The sequence below is a fragment of the Notamacropus eugenii genome, chromosome 2 (genome assembly GCF_028372415.1).
Source record: "Notamacropus eugenii isolate mMacEug1 chromosome 2, mMacEug1.pri_v2, whole genome shotgun sequence".
In the NCBI taxonomy this organism is placed as follows: domain Eukaryota; kingdom Metazoa; phylum Chordata; class Mammalia; order Diprotodontia; family Macropodidae; genus Notamacropus; species Notamacropus eugenii.
The window spans coordinates 111052283-111075575 of NC_092873.1; the positions used below are offsets into that span (position 1 = coordinate 111052283).

General features: G+C 37.8%; 1 protein-coding gene across 12 annotated transcripts in view; it reads right to left on the reverse strand.

Moving 5' to 3' along the window:
- Positions 1-1690: 1690 nt before the first annotated feature.
- Positions 1691-23293, reverse strand: part of PLA2G7 (phospholipase A2 group VII) — a 67476-nt gene continuing 45873 nt past the window's right edge. For 10 of the 12 annotated variants that reach the window (XM_072642360.1, XM_072642363.1, XM_072642362.1 and 7 more), the window contains 8 exons: positions 22655-22748; positions 19004-19072; positions 16747-16873; positions 15802-15915; positions 12724-12815; positions 9794-9964; positions 2734-2882; positions 1691-1979 (listed from right to left, as the gene is read on the reverse strand). In XM_072642360.1, coding sequence (XP_072498461.1) covers positions 1900-1979; positions 2734-2882; positions 9794-9964; positions 12724-12815; positions 15802-15915; positions 16747-16873; positions 19004-19072; positions 22655-22748 — 896 coding nt within the window. In that variant the 3' untranslated portion in view covers positions 1691-1899. The remainder of the gene's footprint in view (positions 1980-2733; positions 2883-9793; positions 9965-12723; positions 12816-15801; positions 15916-16746; positions 16874-19003; positions 19073-22654; positions 22749-23293) is intronic. The other 2 variants (XM_072642370.1, XM_072642371.1) reach the window with 1 other exon arrangement.

Below are 23293 nucleotides of genomic sequence, written 5' to 3' on the forward strand. Positions count from 1 at the left end.
ATATCAGAATTGAGACTGAAGATCTGTTTAATAACTCAATAAGCAGATGGCATCGGAGTGCATGCCAGCAAATGGAGAAGTCCAACCAAATGAGCTTCATGACTCTTGGAGTCTTGGAGAAGACTCTTGGAGGACATGCAGTTTACTGAAGACCTGTATTATATAAGATATGGACAAAGTCACTAATGCTTCCTGTACCTCTTTTTGGAAAAAAGACAGGTTTTTATTGATGTCTTTCATTTTTATATCATCTACATTTCCCCATATATCCCTGCTCCCTCCAGGGAATTATCTCTTATAACAAAAAAAAAGAGAAGAAAAAAATAGGTCAACAACACATTCTAAATTGACTTCTGTGGTGTTCCAAACCTGCAGTCTTCTATTGCTTAAAAAAAGATAGTAGAGGGGAAGACATGGCTTCTCATGTCTTTGGGGGGGTCTCAGTCTTGGAGATTACAATTTTGCAGCATTGGCCCTCAGTTGTTTTCCATTTGCATCACTGTAATCATTACATTGTGTATGTTATTTTTCTGGTTCTTATTCAGCTTGCATCAGTTAATACGTATCTTTCCATGCTTCTCTGTATTCATCATAGATTGTTTTATGTAATACAGTTACATTTCATTTCATTCATGTACTACTACTTATTTAAATACATTTCATTTCATTCATGTACTACTACTTATTTTCTCAATCAATGGGTATCTTTGTTTGCTGGCTCTTATTTTAAAAAGGAATAGGTTGTGGACTACAGAATGTCCAAGTTTCCTTCTGTATTGATGATCCAATGTATGTATTTTTCTACAGTCCCACTCTCTGCACCACCCTCAATTTTTTTTAGACTCTTTCTATCTCATTGGGATCAGAATATCATTGATTATGAAATACTAATGTGAAAAGTGAAAGTAAAGCTATTTGGTTAAGATCTCAAAAAAGCAGTTTTCTGGCAAGGATCTGGGTTCCAGTGAAAAGTGTATCTGTGTTTTTACCCTATCACATAATTTACATATAATCTTATAATTTTTATTTCAAGATTGAAAAGAAAACTAGGGAAAATATTTTCATAAAATTATTGAATATATACCAAAATTATCCTGATATTTCCTTGTTAATTTTATTCCCAACATGGAGCACTTTGCTCAGAAAATGGAATATGTTTTGTTCTTTTCCTTGCTAGACAAAGCATTATGTTAAAGGAGGCAACTAACTAGCAGCTTCTGGCTGCTTTCTTTTCCCATCTAGCTGTCTTTCCTCATACTTTTCATATTCCTACCTCCTCTGAACTGTTAAGTGTCTGATGGTCATGAGTTTGGGGACAGTGATACCACCTGGGTTACCTGGACAGAAACCAATCAGTACACAGAATGGCACTTTCTCTCTGGTCCTTCTTTCCTTGGATCAAAGGTGTTTAGTGCAAAAGGAAGTAAGTGTGAATACAACTTCCATCCCATCCCTTACCCCCTTTCTCTCTTGATAACCAAAATGGTATCAACCCAATTATTTTTGCAGATGTGTCACTGGCCTTGCTTTGCTGAACTATGAGAGGGGCCCCAATCACCACTTGAATTAGCCCTTCATCAGAAAATGCTGACAATGTAGAAATAAATGTTCCATAAACATTAACACTCCAAAAGATGAGAATAATAAAAATACAGGCTGCTATGAATTTTGTACACTGAACTCCTTTGAATTTAAGCTCAATAAACTTCAACTACTTTAATCAAGATGAATCTTAAGCAATGATTATAGCACAGTCTGTATTTTAGAAAGTACATGGGCAATAGTTAAAAAAAAAAAAACATGGTCTCAGTGAAACATAATTTAGATTTTTAAAAAAATGGGTTGGTCGACACTACACATGTCTTTATTCCAGGTACTCAGAAAGATATGTAACCTGAATCAGCATTTGTTATCTCGAATGAGGTTTGTATCTTCACCTTCAATTAAATGGTCCCATTGATTAAAATTTCTCTGAAGATCTAGGAGAAAAAAATACAAATGTGCACATGTTTTTTAGGGAGTTGAAGCCACTAATTAGTGACTAGCCAATTTTAAGTAGAAATACTCTGGAAATCTTAAGGGAAACCTGTTTCAAAAAGTCTCACAAGGGAAATAGGGTTAGGAAATGATGTCTGTGAATAGCCACTGCACTGCAAGGAGACAGGGTTTAAGGAACCCAGCTTTCAGTAGACCCAGCACACTATCAACCCCTGTATAAATTTTAGCCTTAAGAGATTAATGTATATACTATGAGGTAAAACATATTACTAACACTGCTATATTGTGAACATATGTTGGTCTCTTTGTCTATCTGTGCCACTCCAGACCTGCATAGGAAACTCTTTGATGTAAATGCTTCTGGTGTGTGTGTGTGTGTGTGTGTGTGTGTATGTGTGTGTGCGTGTGTATACATGAGTATGTGTCTGTGTATTATGTACAATATATCATTTTATGGCATAATACAACTTAATATGTATACATGCTACAGGCCACTTATATGTCAGTGACAAGTATGCATAGTAAAGTGATTCCTGGCATATAACATTTTATTGTGTTGCTAAAACAATTTCATTTTCATTTCTACCTTGATTTGCTAGTTCTTTCAGTTTAAATAAGCATAGTATTTTGAAATTCTAAACTAAATATCAGGTTTTTCAAAAAGAACTAAAACTTGAAAATAGGTCACCCTAGTCTGGTGTTAGGTAATGACTATTTTATGAAATAGTTTCTTACCTAAATGCTTTTGCAAGAAAGCTAATGATGCTTTGTTGCTTAAATCAATGGCTACGTCTGAATCAATATCTCCTTTTAATGTGAATATGTATCCAATTACTTTACCAGTCACAAAAGTAAAGTCAGGAAAGTTCTGATGGACTGATCCCCTGGAAGGAAAAAAGACATAGAGATGATTACATGGTAGACTAAAAGTACATATGTGTTAATGGTGCATCATGCTAAGGTAATAGAAGATGCTACATAACTCTGGGTCTACCATGATTAGCTCCATGACTGACAGCATGGTGTCAGTAAGACCCAAGTTATGGATCTGATCTCTTCAGCTATTGTATTTCACAATTATAGTTGTCTCATAAATAAGTTGGGTGTGGTAGTACCTGCCTGTAATCTGTGGAGGGGTGGCAGATCTTTGGAGGTTCTTGAGTCCTGAGCTGCTCTGAACTTAAACTTATCAAATGTCTGTCCAGAAATGGAGCCAGTCAAAGCTCCTGTGTCAATCAGTATAGGGTTAATGACTAAACTCTACATATCTAGCCAGGGCAAGATAGGAAGATTCCATTTTGATAGGTTGGGGGCTGGAGTGTGTGTGTGGGGGAGGAACAAGCATTTATTAAGCACCTAAAATATACCAGGCACTGTGCTAAGTGCTTTACAAATACTTCATATGATCCTCACAACCTTGGGAGGTAGATACTATTGTTATCCCCACAGAGTTAAGGAAACTGAAGCAGACAGAAGTTAAGTGACTTACCCAGGATCACACAGCCAGATAGTGTGTGAGGCAGGATTTAACATTGCTCCATGTAGCTTCTGATAGGTGGACCAGACAGTCAGAGAGACACAGAGATGAGAGAGAGAGAGAGAGAGAGAGAGAGAGAGAGAGAGAGAGACATGGGTGGATGGATGGCTAGACAGACAGACAGACAGATAGACAGATAGATAGATAGATAGATAGATAGATAGACAGATAGACAGATAGATAATAGATGCCTTTGATCACAAGGAATGAGAAAAATTACAGCAGTTGGATGTAAATCTTATCTACCCTCCAGGAAAACTCAAAATGCCCTACCCTGCCAATATTTGTTGCAAGAAAATGTTGCCCTCTGAAAGAACTGAAATACTCAAACTAGTACTATAAACCTATTAAGTGGTATCTTGACAAACTACATGTAATAATCAGGGTGTGGGTAGCATAGTATGATAGAGACTACAATTTAGGAGACCTAGTTTCTAGCCCTGGCCCTAAAAAGAAGCAAAATAATTATTTTTCCCTGAAAAATAGCATTCTTCCCTCTTGATATGACATTGCCTCTCATGAGTCCAAATGAAGGTTTGGGGTAAAAGGTTTTTTATATGCTAAGGTGATCTTTGAAATGAATTTTGGAGAAACCGAAATGATATCCAGGAAGATGCTGAAGAAAGGGAGGTAATCTACAGGTCTAATGACCTACAACTTGCTCACTTTTTGAGAGGATGTGAGAATAATTGAGTAAAGTACTTTGTAGATTTCTCCAAAAGTCATTTCAAAGATTATCTTACCATGTAAATTAGGTGGGGAAAAAAGCAAACAACCTCCTACCCCACAGAAGACCTTATGCCAAAAGCAAAGTATGTTAATTAAATTACTGTATTTAAACTATAGGATATCTTCATCCTGTAGTTGTCTATTTGATGTCTCAAAATGTAATACCCTTGGTTTCAAAAAGAATTTTGTCTCCACAGTTAACATTGCTTTCTTAATGAAGGCTTGTACATTGAAGGCAGCCCTTTGTCCTGCTCATTTCCACTCCTGAATAGGAATCTTCATACTTTGAAAATTGATGAAACTGTCACATGGACTGTACTTTTGCCAGATGTTGTTATGTAGTTTTGGCATTTCATCAAGAATCCTGGCTCATTTCAGTCATTTATTTCCTTGTTGATCTCAACCCTACCTCTAAGCAAATTATTGTGTCACCAAGATATGTAGACTAAAACCAAACTGGCCCTTAGAGTTATTTACTTCTTCTATAATCAGGATACATCTGATCATTCTTCCTCTAATCTAACTGTTCAACTTAATTAGGTCTCTATTCCTGTGGATTACAATAGAGACATTTCTTTAACAGCAATCTTCAAAATGAGGTACAGTTGAAATGGTACTACTGGTACATTAGGAAATAGACATAAGTGAATGCACATGCCAGTTACAAAAAGAAGACGATGGATTCTCTCTGGTATAGTCAGTGTGGTATTTTGGGAAAGCCTTGAACCTAGAATCAGGAGACCTGGATTCTAGTACTAATTTGCTCAATAACTAGCCATGTGACCTTGGACAGATAAATTAATCTTTCTGAGATTCAGTCTCTTTATCCATAAAATGGGGGTCATGGGGGGGAGAAAAGAGGAGAATACTTGATTTCTAAGCACCTTCTCATTTCTGTTTTGTACACTTTTTCTTTTTTCTTCTTTCCTTCTTTGGTCCGTGATTTAATTGATGTATGGAACTGAGGAAAATTCCTAATGTTGAACAGCATTTGCTCTTAAGAGAGTTTCCTGGTGACACCAAGAGGTTCTGTTTATGGTTACTAACACATGATACTAGGTCTGCTTAATTCTAAGGCTGGTTGTCTACCCAATATACCATGCGCCCTTTCATCCTATGATTCTGATACATGAAATAGGTTTTATTTTTGTAGGCTTGCTTAACATTTTAATAGTCAGGGGGTGGAGCCAAGATCGCAGAGTAGAAAGATGTACATATGCAAGCTTTTCCCCCACAGCCCATAAAATACCTGCAAAAAATGACTCTTGGCAAATTCTAGAGCAGTAGAAGCCACTGAACGACAGAGTGAAAGAGATTCTCAGCCCAGGGTGGCCTGGAGGGCCAATGGAAAGGTCAGTTGCACCAGACATGGGGCAGAGCACAGCCTGGCCTTGGCCCCTTGGCACCTGGGGGAGCACAACCAGAGCAGACCTTGGGGGCGGGGTCCCTAGAGGCAGAGGTTCCCAGGTCCCTCAACCCACAGGCCCCAAATAGAGCTTCAGAGGTCAGTGAGAGGGTATTTTCTAAGGGCAGGAGGGGAATGGGATCCCGCCCTGGCCCGGGATCTCAGTATTTGGGTAGTTAGAGGTGGTGGTGGCGGTGGCAGCAGCACAGCTATAGCAGCAGCAGTGGTAGCATCCCTTTGTGGAGCTCTCATCCTAAAGGCCCTGGGGGAATTGAGCAGCTGATCTGAACCTCAGCCACCAACCAGGGAGTAAACTCCTCCCCCTTGATTGTGCCACCTTGGAGGAACTTACAGGTCCCCAGAGTATACCCTCCTCTTGACAAAGGACACAAAAGTCAAGTAACTGGTTGGGAAAATGCCCAAAAAAGGGAAAAAAAATAAGACTATAGATGTTTGCTTTCTTGGTGAACAGGTACTTCCTTCCATCCTTTCGGATGAGGAAGAACAATGCTTACCATCAGAGGCCTCCAAAATAAATATGCAATGGTCTCAGGCCATAGGAGATCTCAAAAAAGATTTGGAAAATCAAGTAAGAGAGGAAAGTGGAGGAAAAATTGGGAAGAGAAATGAGAGCAATGCAAGAAAATCATGAAAACTGAGTCAACAGTTTGCTAAAGGAGATCCAAAAAATGCTGAAGAAAATAACACCTTGAAAAATAGGTTAACTCAATTGGCAAAAGAGGTCCAAAAAGTCAATGAGGAAAAGAATGTTTTAAAAAGCAGAATTAGCCAAATGGAAAAGGAGGTTCAAAAGCTCACTGAGAATGGAGCAGATTGAAGTTAATGACTTTATGAGAAACCAAGAAATTATAAAACAAAAACAAAAGAATGAAAAAATAGAAGATAATGTGAAATATCTCATTAGAGAAACAACTGACCTGGAAAATAGACCCAGGAGAGACAATTTAAAAATTATGGGACTACCTGAAAGCCATGATCAAAAAAAAGAGCCTCGTCATCATCTTGTATGAAATTATCAAGGAAAACTGCCCTGATATCCTAGAACCAGAGGACAAAATAAATACTGAAAGAATCCACTGATCACCTCCTGAAAGAGAGCCAAAGGAGAAACTCCTAGGAATATTGCAGCCAAATTCCAGAGTTCCCGGGTCAAGGAGAAAATATTGCAAGCAGTTAGAAAGAAACAATTTGAGTATTGTGGAAATACAATCAGGATAATACAGGATCTGGCAGCTTCTACATTAAGGGATTGAAGGACTTGGAATAGGATATTCCAGAAGTCAATGGAACTGGGATCAAAAGCAAGAATCACCTACTCAGCAAAACTGAGTATAATATTTCAGGGGAAAAAGTGGTCATTCAATGAAATAGAAGAGTTTGAAGCACTCATATTGATGAAAAACTAGAACTGTATAGAAAATTTGACTTTCAAACACAAGAATCAAGAGAAGCATGAAAAGGTAAACAGGAAAGAGAAATCATAAAGGACTTTCTAAAGTTGAACTGTTTACATTCCTACATGGAAAGATAATATTTGTAACTCTTGAGACTTTTCTCAGTATTTGGGTAGGTGGAGGAATTATACATACACACACACATATCTAAAAAATAAAATTAAGAGGTGATAGAGGAATATATTGGGAGGAGAAAGGGAGAATTGTAATGGGGCAAATTATTTCTCAAAAAGAGGCAAGAAAAAGCTTTTTCAATGGAGGGGGAAAGGGGAGAGGTATGAGGGATAAAGTGAAGCTTACTCTCATCACATTTGGCTTGAGGATGGAATAACATGCACACTCAATTTGGTATGAAAACCTATCTTATACTACAGAAAAGTAGGGGAGAAGGGGATAAGCAAAGTGGGGGAGATGATGGAAGGGAGGGCAAATGGGAGGAGGGTCCAATTAGAAATAAACACTCTTGGGGAGGGACAAGGTCAAAGAGAGAATAGAAGAAATGGGGGCAGGATAGGATGGAGGGAAATATAGTTAGTCTTACACAACATGACTATTATGGAAGTCATTTGCAAAACTACACATATATAACCTATATTGAATTCCTGGCATTCTCAGTGGGGATGGGTGGGGAGGGAGGAAGGAAGAGAAGTGGGAACTCAAAGTCTTAGGAACAAATGTTGAGAATTGTTTTGTGTACAACTGGAAATAAGAAATACAAGTAATGGGGTATAGAAATTTATCTTGCCCTACAAGACAAGAGAGAAGATGGGGATAAGGGAAGGGAGGGTAGATTGGGGGAAGGGATAATCAGAATGCTTGGTGTTTTGGGGTGGGGGGAGGGGAGAGATGGGGAGAAAATTTGGAACTCAAAATTTTGTGGAAATGAATGTTGAAAACTAAAAAATAGGCATTATTTTAAAAAAATCATTTTAATACCCATGTACAACAATTTCATTGGGGAAAATAGATTCTTTAAATCTTATATCCATTTTACTTTGAAAATATAAGGTGATACCATGTATTAGATTTGATAAAACCTAAATGACTACCTAATATGACCTGATAATTAATATCTAGACATGTAGGTGATAGCTAGGTGGCAGCTAAGTGGTCAGTGGTTCAAACACTGGGCCTGGAGTCAAGAAGACCTTAGTTCAAATCAAACCTCAGATGCTTACTAGCTGTGTGACCTTGGGCAAGTCACTAAACCTTCCTCATTTGTAAAATGATCTGGAGAAGGAAATAGCAATCCACTCCTGTATCTTTGCCAAGAAATCCCCCTAATTACCCAACTGATAAATGGTCAAAGGATATGAACAGGAAGTTTGCAGAGGAAGAAATTAAAGATATCTATAGTCATATGAAAAAATACTCTAAATCACTATTGATTACAGAGATGCACATCAAAACAACTCTGAGTTACACCCATCAGATTGGATAACATGACAAAATAGGAAAATGATAAATGTTGGAGAAGATGTGGGAGAGTTGGAAATCTAATTCATTATTGGTGGAGCTGTGAGCTGATTCAGCCATTCTGGAGAGCAGTTTGGAACTATGCCCAAAGGGCTACAAAAATGTGCATACCCTTTGACTCAGCAATACAGCTTCCAGGACTGTATCTCCAAGAGATCATAAAAATGGGAAAGGGTCCCACATGTATAAAAATATTTACAGCAGCACTCTTTGTGGTGGTCAAAAACTGGTAATCAAGGGGACACCCATCAATTGGGGAATGGCTGAATAAATTGTGGTTTATGAATGTAGTGGAATATTATTGTGCTATAAGAAATGATGAACAGGAAGACTTCAGAGAGGTCTGGAAAGATTTATATGAACTGATGCTGAGTGAAAGGAGCAGAACCAGGAGAACTCTGTACACAGCAACAGCCACAGTGTGTGAGGAATTTTTCTGGTATGCTTGGAACTTCATTGCAATGCAAGGACTTAAAAAAAGTTCCCAATGGTCTTTTAAGGCAAAATGCCTTCCACATCCAGAGAAATAACTATGAAATTTCATCACAGAATGTAGCAGATCATTTTTTTGTGTGTATTATGCTTTGGTTGCTTATATGATTTCTCCCATTCACTTTAATTCTTCTACACAGCATGACTACAGTGGGAATGTATGTGTAGAAGCTATATAAAATTCTATACCATCCCAGGGAGGGAGTGTGGAGGGAGGGGAAAAAATCTAAGTTATAGGATAGTGATTGTAGAACACTGAAAATAAATAAAATTTAATAAAATAATAATAATAATAAAAAGAAAACCCCCAAAATGGGTCATGAAGAATCAGACATGACTGAAAAAATGACAAAACAAGAACAATATCTGGATACCTAACTAATCTGGGTGTCAGAGAGAACAACAAAAATAGCATGTATCCTAAAATGTATTTAGTTCAGTGCAATGTAATTGCACATATTGCTCAATTTTTATTCACTTCTAAGTCTATTTAGACAATGAATTTTTTTTCCAATATCTTTTCCCATAATCAGCAAAAGATGAAATCTTAACACAACTGGTACAACATTAGAATTCTGCTGTGGTCACCAACGTATCTCAAAAGTTTTATAATTCCCCCCACCCCCAAGCTTAAAGTTTTCTATTTTAGGAAATCAAATATAACTATTTTGTAATACTTACTTGATTGTGATTATTTTTCTTTCTTTATCAAGTAAGCAGAATTTTCTCATTTTCATGATATTTTCTGAAGTCTGGAAATTTTCAGAGTTGATAAAGAAGAGTGGCTGGGGAACTCTGTCATACAACTCATCACTTAAAGGGACCATCCATGCATCCAGTGCAATACCACATCTGGGAACATTTCATTGGCAATAAAAATAAGGAAAAAGATCTTATACCTTAATTGACATGACAGTCAGTTCCAAATTCCATCATAGTCCTAGTGTTAGGACACAAGGATAATAGTAGTCATTTAAATGACTTTGGTGTTACTTTTAGCAAGATAACATTATTCACTGTGTAAATGGGAGATAGAAGCTTATCTCCCTCCTCAGAATAACTCAAATCATGCTATGATTTAATATGCTTTATAAAAAAGTTTTACTGGAATTCACCCAATTATGAATCATTAACATTCATGGAATAATTATTCACAATTAACATTCATAAAATATTAAAGAGCTAGAAGGGACCTTAGAGATCTCTCATCCTTATTTTATAGAGGACATTGGGGCAAATAGAGCATTTTAGTGACTTGTCCAAGGATCCAGAGTTAATTATTGGCAGAGCGGGAAGCAAGAATACAAGTATCTTGATTCCTAGTTCACAATTATCTTCAGAATGAATTTTAGAAAAGGCCTTCTCAGTGTAAAATAGCTAATAGTCACTGAGAAACAATTATAGAATTGATAAATAAATAGTTAGTAAAGACTTTACTGTACCAAAGCTATCCAAAATGAGAATTCATGGATGTTGAGATGACATTTAAGAAATGAGAAATAGTTGTATATGTTATTCAGTCCATACACTAAGTGTGCAGTTGACTCTGTAGGGGACTCATCCTTCAATCTGAATGGAGTGGTGTAATAGAAAAGAGCATGAAATTAAGATTGGAGGTATGATCCTAGCTTTGACTACTTGAGACCTCCTGAGTCTCAGTTTCCTCACTTGTGAAATAGGGCTAGTAGGGAAGGAGGTCAGACAGAAAAGCTGAGATATATTGCTGGAAGAAAAGGGACAAAAGTCATAGCTCCACTTGGAATTCTACAGTCAAGCCCAGTAGCGCGATGTGCACTGAACAATGCTTTAGAATTTTCTGGCCAGCATGGCAGTTGCTGGAGAAGAGTGGATCAGGTGGACTGAAACTAAAAGTTTTCTTACAAGGTTATTTCTCAATCCCTTCCCTAATAAGGAAATGGAGCACTGGAGATATTTACCTCAGCTAAGGGAGTGATATAACACGGCTGAGTAAACGAAGATGAAAATCAGGTAACAGAAAAGTCTAAGAAAAGGTCAAAAAGCAGGCTTGCTCTCAGCATATGATTCTGTCCTTCCTGGTGTAGTAAAGCTGAGTAGAAGAGATTTGCATTAGCCAATGGTTTAGAGGAACCTAGTTGAGAAACTCATTGAAGCAAGCTTTGCAGTTATTGAAAATGCTGATTGAGGATAATCGTCACCTTCCTTGCAGGGATGAGGCTTACCAATCACAGCACTTCCAATAGACTGAAGGAATGAACTGAGTTGCATATGGCTCTGACGTGGTCTCCTAGGGACTAGAGCTGAAGCACACAAGGAGGCAGAAAAAAAGCAGACTGAGAGAGAGCCTCTCTCATCCAAGGGAAAGGCTTATCAGCCAGAGTACCCCCTTGCCCACAAGTGGATGTTGGAGTTATTTTTAAAAAGGGGGAGTGATAGAAGAGCTATAATCACAGAATCCCTATTTGTGTTGCACAAGGTATTAGGTGACCAAAATTAAAGTAGATGACCAGCTGAAGCTATTTGGAGGAGAAAAATGAAAAGCAATGCTTGCTTGGTGAGAGTAACAGAGCTCAACACTTGGTGGAGAGTAGTGAGAAAAGCAACATCAAACACACAGAAGTGCCAGTGACAGCAGTGGAAGATGCCCATAGCTTGGCAGTTTTGGAGGTGTAAATTGTCTCCTTCAATGCAAATGCCCTGATCATGTGTGGATGTCCCATATATGATGCCAATAAAAGGTATACTCTCCACTGAGTGTGTGTGTGTGCCTGTGGGAGATAGAGTTCAGAGTTTGGAGGGGCAGAAGAGAGGGTGAAATGCTATAATATTACTTTATTTGCACTGCTTTTTAAATTCCATTATTATGAACTGAGTATGATCTAGCTGATTAAAAACACGTTGGAGGAGCGGGACTTATCCACTATAGTTTAGCAAAGATTCTGACCTATACAAAGTGTCTGGAACCTGGAGATGGCTCAGATGTGATGGACCAGATGTGGTGGACTAGTCTGATAGACCAGAGTGAGAGGGCTCCATGAATGCTACAAACACAAATCCAACCTACTATCATAGAATATGGAGCTTTGAAGGGGCCCCTTAGAGGCTCCAAGTCCAACCCTCTCATTTTATAGATGAAGTAACTGGGGTAGAGGTACTTAGTTAGTAAGCTAGTTAACTAAAGTTAGTTACCTAGTAAGTGCCTGAAGCAGGATTGGAACCCAGTTCTTGACCCTTTAAGTCTAGTGTCCCATTATTATACCCATGCCTCCCCAACTTTAAAAGCTAAAGTGGCTTAAATTAAAACTTTAAACACTTATAGACGTACAAGATAAGCATTACTTACTATTTCTCACCTATTATACATACTAAACTCTGTAGAACAAGTAATATAAGAATGAACTACTTCCCTGTGTTAAACAGCTGTTCTGCTGTTAAGAAAGGATGCTGAATAACAGTGTTTTCCAAGAATGGGGTGCATTGCTCTAGATGCTTTCCACAGAGCACTTGATAAAGACTGCAGATAGACTATAAAACTTCAAGGGCTTCCCAGAATGTCATAATTAAATCAAAATTAAATCAAAATTAAATCACACCATTAAAAAATTACAGTCTTCTTGCTTTACTTTACTTACCGGAATCTCTTGTCTTCACTAAGAGTCTGAATAACTGTGGCTCCACCAAAGGAATGTCCCATTACTGCTATTTTCTTATTATCAATAGCATTCTGTGTAGAAAGCATGATAAATTCACAGCTTTTAAAAGATCTCATTTGAAGTATAGAAGAAAATATGAAATGCTTTCTTCAATCAACTTGATTTCTTTTTTTTTTTTTTTTTTGGTTACATGAAATTGAAAAGTTTTTTTTTTTATTGATTTCTTATAAGAGAAAAAAATACACTGAAGACTTGTGAAAACACCTGATTTGCTTTTACTTACCTCAATATATTTAGTAATCCCCTTATTTCCTATGAGTTCAAATATCATCTCCAAATGTATATTATCAGCCCTAATCTCTCTCCAATGTTCCAATCTTACATCTAACTCTTAAACTCAGAATAGGAAGTCATCCTATTATACACTGATCCCACCTATTCCTCATATACTCCTCAAAGCATACACACAATTTTTTTCCCTTTTCATGTTTCCTCATTTTTGTTGAAGGCACCACCATCCATATCTAGTTGCTCAGCTTTGAACCTGGATACTAGATGGAAGGTGGTAGCTACAACAGACATAAGGAAAACTTTATTCTTTCTCACCACATCTAATCAGTTTCCAAGGTTTATCAATTCTGTCTCCACATCTCTCACTTCCAACCCTTGTTTTTCACTCACAGTCACATTATTTCAAACTCCTTGCTCTGATTCCCTTCCCTCACCAATCTAGGCAGTTGGGTGGCTCAGTGGATACAGTCTCAGGCTTGGCATCAGAAAAACTCCTCTTAGTGAGTTAAAACTTGGCTTCAGACACTTGTGACCCTGGGCAAGTCACTTAACCCTGTTTGCCTCAATGTTCTCATCTGTAAAATGAGCTAGAGAGGGAAATGGTAAACCACTCCAGTATCTTTGCCAAGAAAATCCCAAATGGTGTCATGAAAACTTTGAACATGACTGAAAAATGATCAACTATCCTTCACTCAGATACCAAAACCATCTTCACAAAGCACAGGTGTGATCATGTAACTCTCCCACCTCTACTCAAGAATCTTCACTAGCTTTTCGTTGCTTCTAGACTCAACTACAAACATCTTACTTCGGAATTTAAAACCCTCCACAATCTTACTCCAACATAGTTTTCTCAATGTATTTCACATTACTCCCATTAATGCACTCTCCCTTTTTATTTGCTGTGCTTTGCACAAAGACCATATCTCCCCCTTCCATAACTCCATGTCCCCCATGCCTGGTCTTCACCTCCACCTCTCAGTACCCTTGGCTTTTCTTCAAGGCTTAACTCAGATGCTATCTTCTAGAAGGCACTTTTCTCCTTCCTGCTAATTGTTAGAGCTCTTTCCTTCCTCAACTTATCTTGTCCTTGCTTCTTTGTGTAAAGGTTCAGTTCAAGCTTTGTGACAACAGAAGCTAATTTTTTTGGTCTCACCTTTATATTCCCAGGGTCTTGGCTCAGAGTTCAGATGAACGTTTGCGTATAGACTTGACAACCAAATTCATGGATAACTCTAAGGTTATATCCTGGAATTTCCCCTTTCTCTTCTCCCTTCTACCCCACCACCATTTAATTAGTTACCAAAACCTTAAATTTCAACTTTTATAAGATCTATTACCCTCTGCATGCCTACGTACAAATGTTCATATCGAATCTTGAATCAGGATGTCATCAACTCTCACCTTGACTTTTCTTAATTAGCCTCCCTTTTTTGAGATCCCACACATTCTACTCTTTCCTTCACATAGCTGCCAAAATCATCTTCCTAAGATACAGGTCTGCCCATATCACTTCTGAAATCTTCAGTTGATCACTACTCACTCTAGTGGGAAAAACTCCCACAAAATCTTCAGCTTGGAATCCAAGGCCCATCAATCACAATCACAAATAAGACCTCCAGCTTTCACACTGATTCCCCTTCACATAGTTTACAGACAAACTGAACTGCTGGCTGTTCCCAGAATTCCCTACCTTTGCATTTTCAAAAGCCTCCTCCTCCATGCCTATAATGCACTCACTCCTGATTCAATCCAACACACATTTATTAAGCACCTAGTGTATACCTTTTGTGTAAGCACTGTTTAAATATTATGAGAGGCAATGTGGAAAACTGGATAGAAAGCCTTCCTCAAAAACATTTGTTATTGTTTAGGCATTTCAATCATGTCCAACACTTTGTGACCCTATTTGGAGTTTTCTTGGCAAATACATGGAGCAGTTTGCCATTTCCTTCTCCAGCTCATTTTATAGATTTGCAAACTGAGGCAAAATGGAATTAAATGACTTGCCCATAGTCATGCAGCTAGGGAGTGTCTGAGGCCAAATTTGAATTCACCAAGACGAGTCTTCTTAACTCCAAGTCCAGTGCTCTGTCCATTGTGCCACCTAGCTGTCCCCTCAAAAGAATTAAGATCCAGATTCAAGTCCTATCTCTGGTGCAGATGGGAGTCATTGATGCTAAGCTAGTCACTTAACTTCTAAGTTTAAACTCTAAGATAATAAACTGCAGAGAAGGTCCTGACCTGCATTAGTATAGGACAATTTCGATGCTGTGAGTTACTTGAAAGCAAGGGTTATCATTTGTCCTCCTTAGCACAGTACCTGACATACTGAAGGTGCTTAATAAATTCTTGTTGACTTACTGACTCACTCACTATACCAGTAAAATCACAGGTCCAGTCTCCAAGGTAATATTCTGCCTCTCTTATCTCTGCCAAATGGCTTCCCTGGCTTCTTTCAAGTTCCAAATAAAATCCCATCTTCTACAAGAAGCCTTTCCCAACCACTCTACATTTTAATGCCTTCCCTCTTTTAATTATTTCCTACTTATCCTGTATATAGCTTGTCTGTGTATATTTGTTTGCCTGTTGCCTCCTCATTAGACCATGAACTCCTTTTGGACAAGACCTCACAATCTTACTCTCTTTTGCCTCTTTTTGCTTCCCCAGTGCTTAGCACAGCTCCTGGCACATAGTAGGCACTTGATAATAAGTATTTATAGATTCATTAATTTTTTTAAAAGGAAAGTTATCTTAGTGACTCACCTTTAGTTGCTCTAAGTCAAATGTGGAATTCAAAACATTCTTCACTGTTTTCCCCTCGTTAATATCAAGGATCAAATTAAGAGCTTTAGAGCATTCCTCTGCTCTTTGAAGTACCTAGGCATGATCATAAGAAGTAAACAGCACCAATGCACATAAACAGAACAATTTAAAAGCTTTCATTCTTTGGTTGAGATGCAGGAAAAAAATGAAGTCATCAAACTGATTGTTTCTAAATAATGTGTGGTTGTTTAACAGTAGAGAAGAGCTAGCTTTTTGGAGCCCATCAAATTATTGTCTAACAATTAAACTTCTAAAATTAGAGTGCCTCATATACAACTTATATAAAATTGCTTACCATCTTAGGGAGGAGGAAAAGGGAGGGAGAGAAATTTGGAACTCAAATATAAAAAATTATCTTATAAAAATTATCTTTGCATGTAATTAGAAAAAACAATACTATTAAAAAAATTAAATTAGAGTGCCTGGTGCATCAAATAAGAGGCAATGTGGCTTATTGGAGAGACAGCCAATCTCAGTCAAGAAAACCTGAATTTGAGTCCTCCCTCTGACACATATTGGCTGTGGACCAAAGACAAGTCGTTTCACCTCTTTGTGTCCTAGGCAACTCTCTAAGACTAAGTGAGATACAGATTCGTTGCTGATCTGCATCAGGGGAGAGAGTTTCCACACATGGATGACATTAAGATCTGGACTCCAAGCAGAAAACTCCCAACAAATATGGTGCCATCTGCCAGGATTTCAGTTCTTTGTTTCTATATTATGAAACGGAAATTTTATAAAGAGCAGTCCTGAGAATTTGGCCATGGAGAAGAGGAAATAGGATTGTAGCTTAATTAATTAATTAACTTAATTAACTAAATTAAATTGCATGCATACTTCATCCATGACTACTTTGCCCTTATTCAGCTCCTCCCTGGAACATACCTGTCTATGGCGTTTCGGGTACTCCGTTTTCTGTAAATGGAGACACTTGTAGGGAAGCCAGGACTTATTATCTCTTTCTACAGCAGCTTCATTTTCGAAGTAAAAAGTTGCTGATGCTGATTCATCTCTATGATATGGAAAAAACATCATCCCATTTACTTATTTTTTACTTCCCCTCATATCAAGTTTTTGTACTTCCATTTCAATTTTCCTGCTCTTTTTTATTCTAGCACTTTGACTTTAAAATTTAAAAAAAAAAAAAAAAAAGGTCCTTAGAAGAGGTTTCTGAAGTGGATAATACCGCTCCCTAGGGGTCACTGGAATGATGAGAGGTAATAGCCTCAGCTACAGTTGGGGGAGCATTGACTAAAAATAAGGGAGTAGTGGAAGCATAATGAAAGAAGAGAAGAAAATTTTGAAAAACCGTACATATTTCCTCTATTGTGTAACAGAGTTAAAGTTGTAATGATTACATTTATTTTCCAAATAATCACACACAGTGCAAGCTCTAACCCATCAGTGGTCAAGTCCTCCAACCTTTCTTAACAAGCAAGTGTTGGTAGGCGAGCCTGTCGAGCACTGTCGGGAAGTCCAGCATGTATTGGCAGGAATATGTACATGTAATGACTTGTTTACACAATATTGGGTCATCAAAATTTCAATGCAGGAAAAAACCCACAAATTTACCATAATTATTAAATTTAAGATGCATCATTAAAAGAAAACTATATCTTATTTTTTTTTGAAATGACTCAATTTTCAAAAAAACCATTAAAGGGTAAAGAAAGTGGATTTCCAGGGGAGTGTTGACTGATTTTTTTTTTTTTTTTTTGAGAAGAGGGTAGTAGGCCAAATAAGTTTGCAAACCTTTGCTCTAAAGAAAGCAAGGCATACCAGCCTGAGGACTAGTACTTCTATGCAAACCTGTTGTTAGGCAAAACAACAATGGTGGTGATAGTGGTGGGAGTCCAATAATAGCATATCATCCTCGTGGGTGTGAAAGCATGGGGTTACCCATGGTAGGCTTGGTGTAGAACTAAGCTCATCTGCCCTGTGATGTGCATAGTAGGGTAGTGGACATGAAATTGGGATATGGTTATAATGTTTTAGTGACATTATTAGGAAACATCCTTGCATCTGGAAGTTTTATGTAGAATACATATCTTTAAATTAGATAGTGAAAACCTTTGATGCCCTCACAGACTAATAGTTTGGGGCAAAGTAGCGATGGCATTTGCTTCAGAGTCAGAAGACATGGGGTTCAAATTCTAGCTCTGACAATTACTTTCTGAGTGACTTTAGGCTTAATTACTTTGACTTCAGTTTCCTTATCCATAAAATGTGGGGGTTTGGATTAGATGACCTCTAACATCCCTTCCTGGCTCTAAATCTATGATCTCATTTTCTTCTAGTACAATCTAATTTATAGCTATCTAATAAGAAGATGGGGCAGGGAGGTGGCACAGTGAATAGAATGGCAGACCTGGAATTGGGAAGACTCTTCTACGTGAGTTCAAATCTAGCCTCAAATACTTCCTAGCTGTGGGACCATGGGCAAGTCACTTAAACCTGTTTGCCTCAGTTTCCTCACTCCAGTATCTTTGCCAAGAAAACCCCAAGCAGGGTCATGAAGAGTCAGACACAATCGAAAACAACTGAACTACGACAACAAGTAAATACATTAATATAATGCTCTAAGACTTGCACAGCACTGTACAAATATCCCTACTTCTCAGCTCTAAATCAATGATCTTGTGATCTTCCAGCATCATCTAATCATTTCTTTGTATCTAACTAAAAGGTAACCAGCATTTATATAGCACTTTAGGTTTGGAAAGCTCTTTGATCTCTCTCAACAATCCTGAATGGTAGGTGCTATGCTATTATCATTCCCACGATACAGAGGAGAAAACTGAGACAGAATTAAATGATTTGTCCAGGGTCACAAAGCCATGAAGTGTCCAAAATTTGAATTCCAGTACTCTGGACTCCAAGTCCAGCACTTTGTGCTCCACATGCTCCACACACATTTTAAACCAGAGTTGAAAATTCCTCTCTAAGGTTCACCAAAAGTCAGTGGTATGGATATAAATACCAAACATTTTTTTAAAATGTATATTCCTGATTACATGAAATTTTTAAAAGTTTTACACCCAGAAAAATTAATGCAACTAATAAGAAAAATGCACATCTAAAATGTCTTTTTGAGTTGGCTAAAAGAGAACTCCCATATAACAAATGGCATTCACATACATACCTGTGTTCTACAGCAGCAACTATAAACCCATGGGATGCCAGTTCTATCCCAATAGCAGAATAAATTGTCCTTAAAAATAGAAAGTTGAAAAAGAACCAATTACACTTGGCATAAGGATAAGAATTCCTCTAAATACCAAGACACATAGCCCTGGGTGATAAAGACACATGCTGAGGTCTCATTTAATTAAATGTTTGACTTAGGGTTAGGTAGTTAGGTGGTCATACTGTGATAAGAAATAACACCACCGAGTTATCGTTTAATGCTTATATGTCAATATAACATACATACATACATACACACATATGCATGTGTGATTATATATGTGTTTTATTTACTTATCTGTTCTTTTTTTCCTACCAAAGGTTGACACCATTTGCAGCTCTTTCCGGTGAAGGCCACTCCTCTAATTACTTGACTAAATTCACAGGAAGAAGAAGGGTTTATATATTACTATTCAGTGTCTCTTTCAGACCACTGCCTGACCAGGTCACTTTTTGAAAGTTCGTGTCTTCATTTTGTATTCTTCCCTAACCTAGTCTCAGTCTACCAATAGCCATGATACTCATGTACCTTCCATACCAACATTATTGTGTGGCTCACTTCTCTTCTCTGTCGCTAACCATCCCCTTGGCATCATTCCTAACCCTTACTACACCCTGGCCTAAGAGTTCCTTGGCCTCCTCAGCTCTCATGGTCTTTCATTTCCACCCCACTTTAGCTGCTAGCCACCAAAGTCACCTCTCCAGTCTTGTCATCACTGGAAAGTGTTGTACATTGAGGACTTGAACTCTGAAAATTCCTCTTCTTGACCATCTATCCATCTATATAATTTCCCCTCACCCCTACTTAATCTACTCATGGACTTTGTCATTAGCACCTCCAACTCTCTGGTCTCTTTTTATTCTCCCATTGAAATCAACGACCTTTGTTTTCTCTTCCAGCCCAACTCAGCCTGGGTGCCCAACATCAGCCATTTCAGTGGTGTGCTCACTGGTGTGTTAGAGGGGTAGCATGGCATAGTGGACTGGGAGTCAGCCAAAAAGTCTTGGTTCAGGTCCCACCTCTAATACGTACTGGCTATATGACCCTGTCTTCTAGGAGACTCTTCAAGACTCTAAGTTGAGAAAAGATGCTAATCTTCATTGGGAGAAGTTTGATTTTTCACCTAGAATCCTCTAAGCAATTGCCAATACCTTAAATCATTTTGCTTCCTGGAGTTTCCATATTAACCTGATCAATTCCTGACCATGAGTTACCCAAACTACATCAGTTCTCTGCTTAAGGGCTTTTGATATTGCCAGTAAATGTAAAAGAAAAAAATGATACAACAGTCTCTACAAAAAAAATCATGCTTCTAAACCTAAACTGGACCACTTTCTGCTGCTAAACATTTTAAAAAATCATTTTATTTACTCCCTACTTACATTTCCAAAGCAGTCATTCCAAATGTTTCCATTCTCTTCGAGTTAGCAGCCTAAGTTCTGACATTCACAAGCTTTACCATTTCTTTAATATATATATGCATATATACACATATAGTATATACTAAATATAAGATGACTTTATTATAAGAGGAAGCATCCAAGAGCATAGCATATCTTACAGAAAGCAAATATTGGAAAAGGAAATGGCAAGTCATCCCAGTATCTTTGCCAAGAAAATCCCATGGACAGTGTTGGTATGATATAGTGCATGAGATCATGAAGGGTTGGACATGACTGAACAGCAACACATAAAGCAAAGTATAAGAATAATTATAGTTGAAGCTGGAGAGGCTTAACATGGTGTCATGAGTAAAATCATCCTTACAGTCAGGAAGATCTGGATTCAAGTCCTGCCCCTGATGCATAGAGAATGTATATGTGTCATGTGATCCTATACAAGTCACTTAACCTCTTGGTGGCCAAGCAACTTTCTAAATCTCTTAAATTACAAAAGGGTAGCTGACAGGAAATGACAGAGGAATTGTCTACAAGAGGAATTCCCTACATCAGTGTATGATTGCCCACCCCCCATGAAATATATTTTTAAAAATTAACCTATAAAAAAACTGAATAAATGATGCCTTAAGTTTATAAAGGGCTTTACATCCATTATCTTATTTGAGGTTTATCACATCACCAAGATTGGTTTGTTACATTAAAAAAAATTCTGATGTTCATAGGAGCTACTTTTTATTTGTCTAAAACCTTATGATCCCCAGAAAAGGGGGAAAACATTGAAAGGGGAAGGGAAGATGGAAGGAGGAAGGGGAAGTGATTCTGAGAGCATCAGCGGCTGACTTGGAATGACAGGTAGGCTAGTATCCATGCTTCTTCCCTCCTTAGTGGGAATTTCATCATTCCATGGGGAGGGGAGTAAAATAGTAAAACTAGATTGGACCCCAACTCAAAAACCATCAGTAATTTACCCTTATATTTTGGATAAAATACAAACTCAGCCTGGCATTTAAAGTCTTTCTCCAAATAGTGTAAAACAATTCCTATCTGCCTTTCCAAACTTGTTTTTCTAGCTAAGCTGTTCTTGAACTCAAGATCATGCCTTTCACTTTGCTAAGTACTTGTCACAGGAATTCTTCCTGAATGTATAGAATGTAGTGTCTTCTGAATTCTTCTTTCTAGAGGCCTTGTCTTCCTTCAAGATTCCGATCATATCAGCACCCTCAACACAGATAAACCTAGCAGTTTATGCTTTTTTAAGGATCCCCTTTCCTCCTTATTCTTTAAACTTCCAATACCATGCCATCTCACCCTAGAAAATCCCCTCCATTCTCGTGTCCCTCTCCTCTTGCTAGTGAATTTCTCCTGGAACTTTCATTTAGAGGAAATTCCTAGGTCAGTCATCCTTCACTCCTTCCCTGGTTCCTTTTATGAGTCTTAGGACTTTGCCATTATGCCTCTCTGTGTGGACCTTTCTCCCTTCTCCCACTGTACCTTCAGCCTTTTTAGCTCCCCTTTAATTATACTAATTCTCTAGGTGGTCAAGTGGATAGACTGCTGGGCCTCAAGTCAGGAAGACTCCTCTTCCTGAGTTCAATTCTGGCCTCAAACCTTTCTTAGCTATGTGACCCTGGACAATTCACTTAATTCTGTTTGCTTCACTTTCCTCATCTATAAAATAAGCTGGAGAAAGAAATGGTAAACCACTGCCCAAGAAAACTCCAAATGGGATCATGAAGAGTCAGATATGACTGAAAAATGATTGAACAAGCAAATTCAAATATAAGCTCCTTGAGGTCAGGGATTGTCTGTCTTTATGTACCTTTTTGTGTTCTCAGTACTTAACACAATGGTTGGAACATAGTAAGAACCTAATAAATACTTGTTGATTTCACTCCCTCTTCAGAATACCCCATTTGACATTTATCTATGTACATGCCATATCATACTTGTAGAATGTGTGTCCTCCTTGAGTATAGGGGTTGTTTTTCTTTGTCTTGTTATCACTTAACATGGGGCCCTTGAGCTTAACACATATTTAATAAATATTTTACTGAATTCAGTAGAGAAAACTTCATAATCAACTGGTAAAAGATTATTGATTGGATTGGGATAGTACTTGAACTTAAGACCTTGATGTTCTTTAATGGAGGGAAAAGAAGCAAATGGTTGCTCTTAAAAGAGACCAGATTATTTGCCCAAGCATTACCTAAATGCTCCAAGTCCATGAGAAAAAATAATCAGTGGATATTTTTCTCCAGTCCTCAAAGGTGCATTCCAATTTGCAGGCGTTGTCACTGAACCTAAAAACACAATAAAGAAAGACTGCAAAGTGTACAGAGAGAATTACTTTCAACTTTACTGTGTGAAAGTTATTATTGATTTAATTTGTATTTCTTTAGCACAAATTATGATCCACTGATACTTTTCTTTGTCTTACTATTATGTCTATTAATAATTATAAACCCAGAAATAAGGGACTTTTCACAGACAGGCAGAACAATTGAGTCTCGTGTTCTTTGTTGAAGTCACATTATTAATCACTGGTATTTTTTACAAGGTACTTAGCAGGACAAACAGTTCACTAGATCAAACGGGAGTTATCATATGGATGACTGACCATTATTATGTAATGGAGGATGGGCCTGATACTTAGAGCATGTCCAATGTGCTATGGCTGCTGACACCTCACAGGGAGGGTTGGGGAACCTCTTCCAGAAACACATGCTGACGTATAATGGAGAGAATGATATCCTAATATCGGGATGATCAGAATGATATCCTCAGAGTATGAACAGCACATTTTTTGTTTCATGTCATCTTACTTCATGGTGATGAAAAGTCTTTT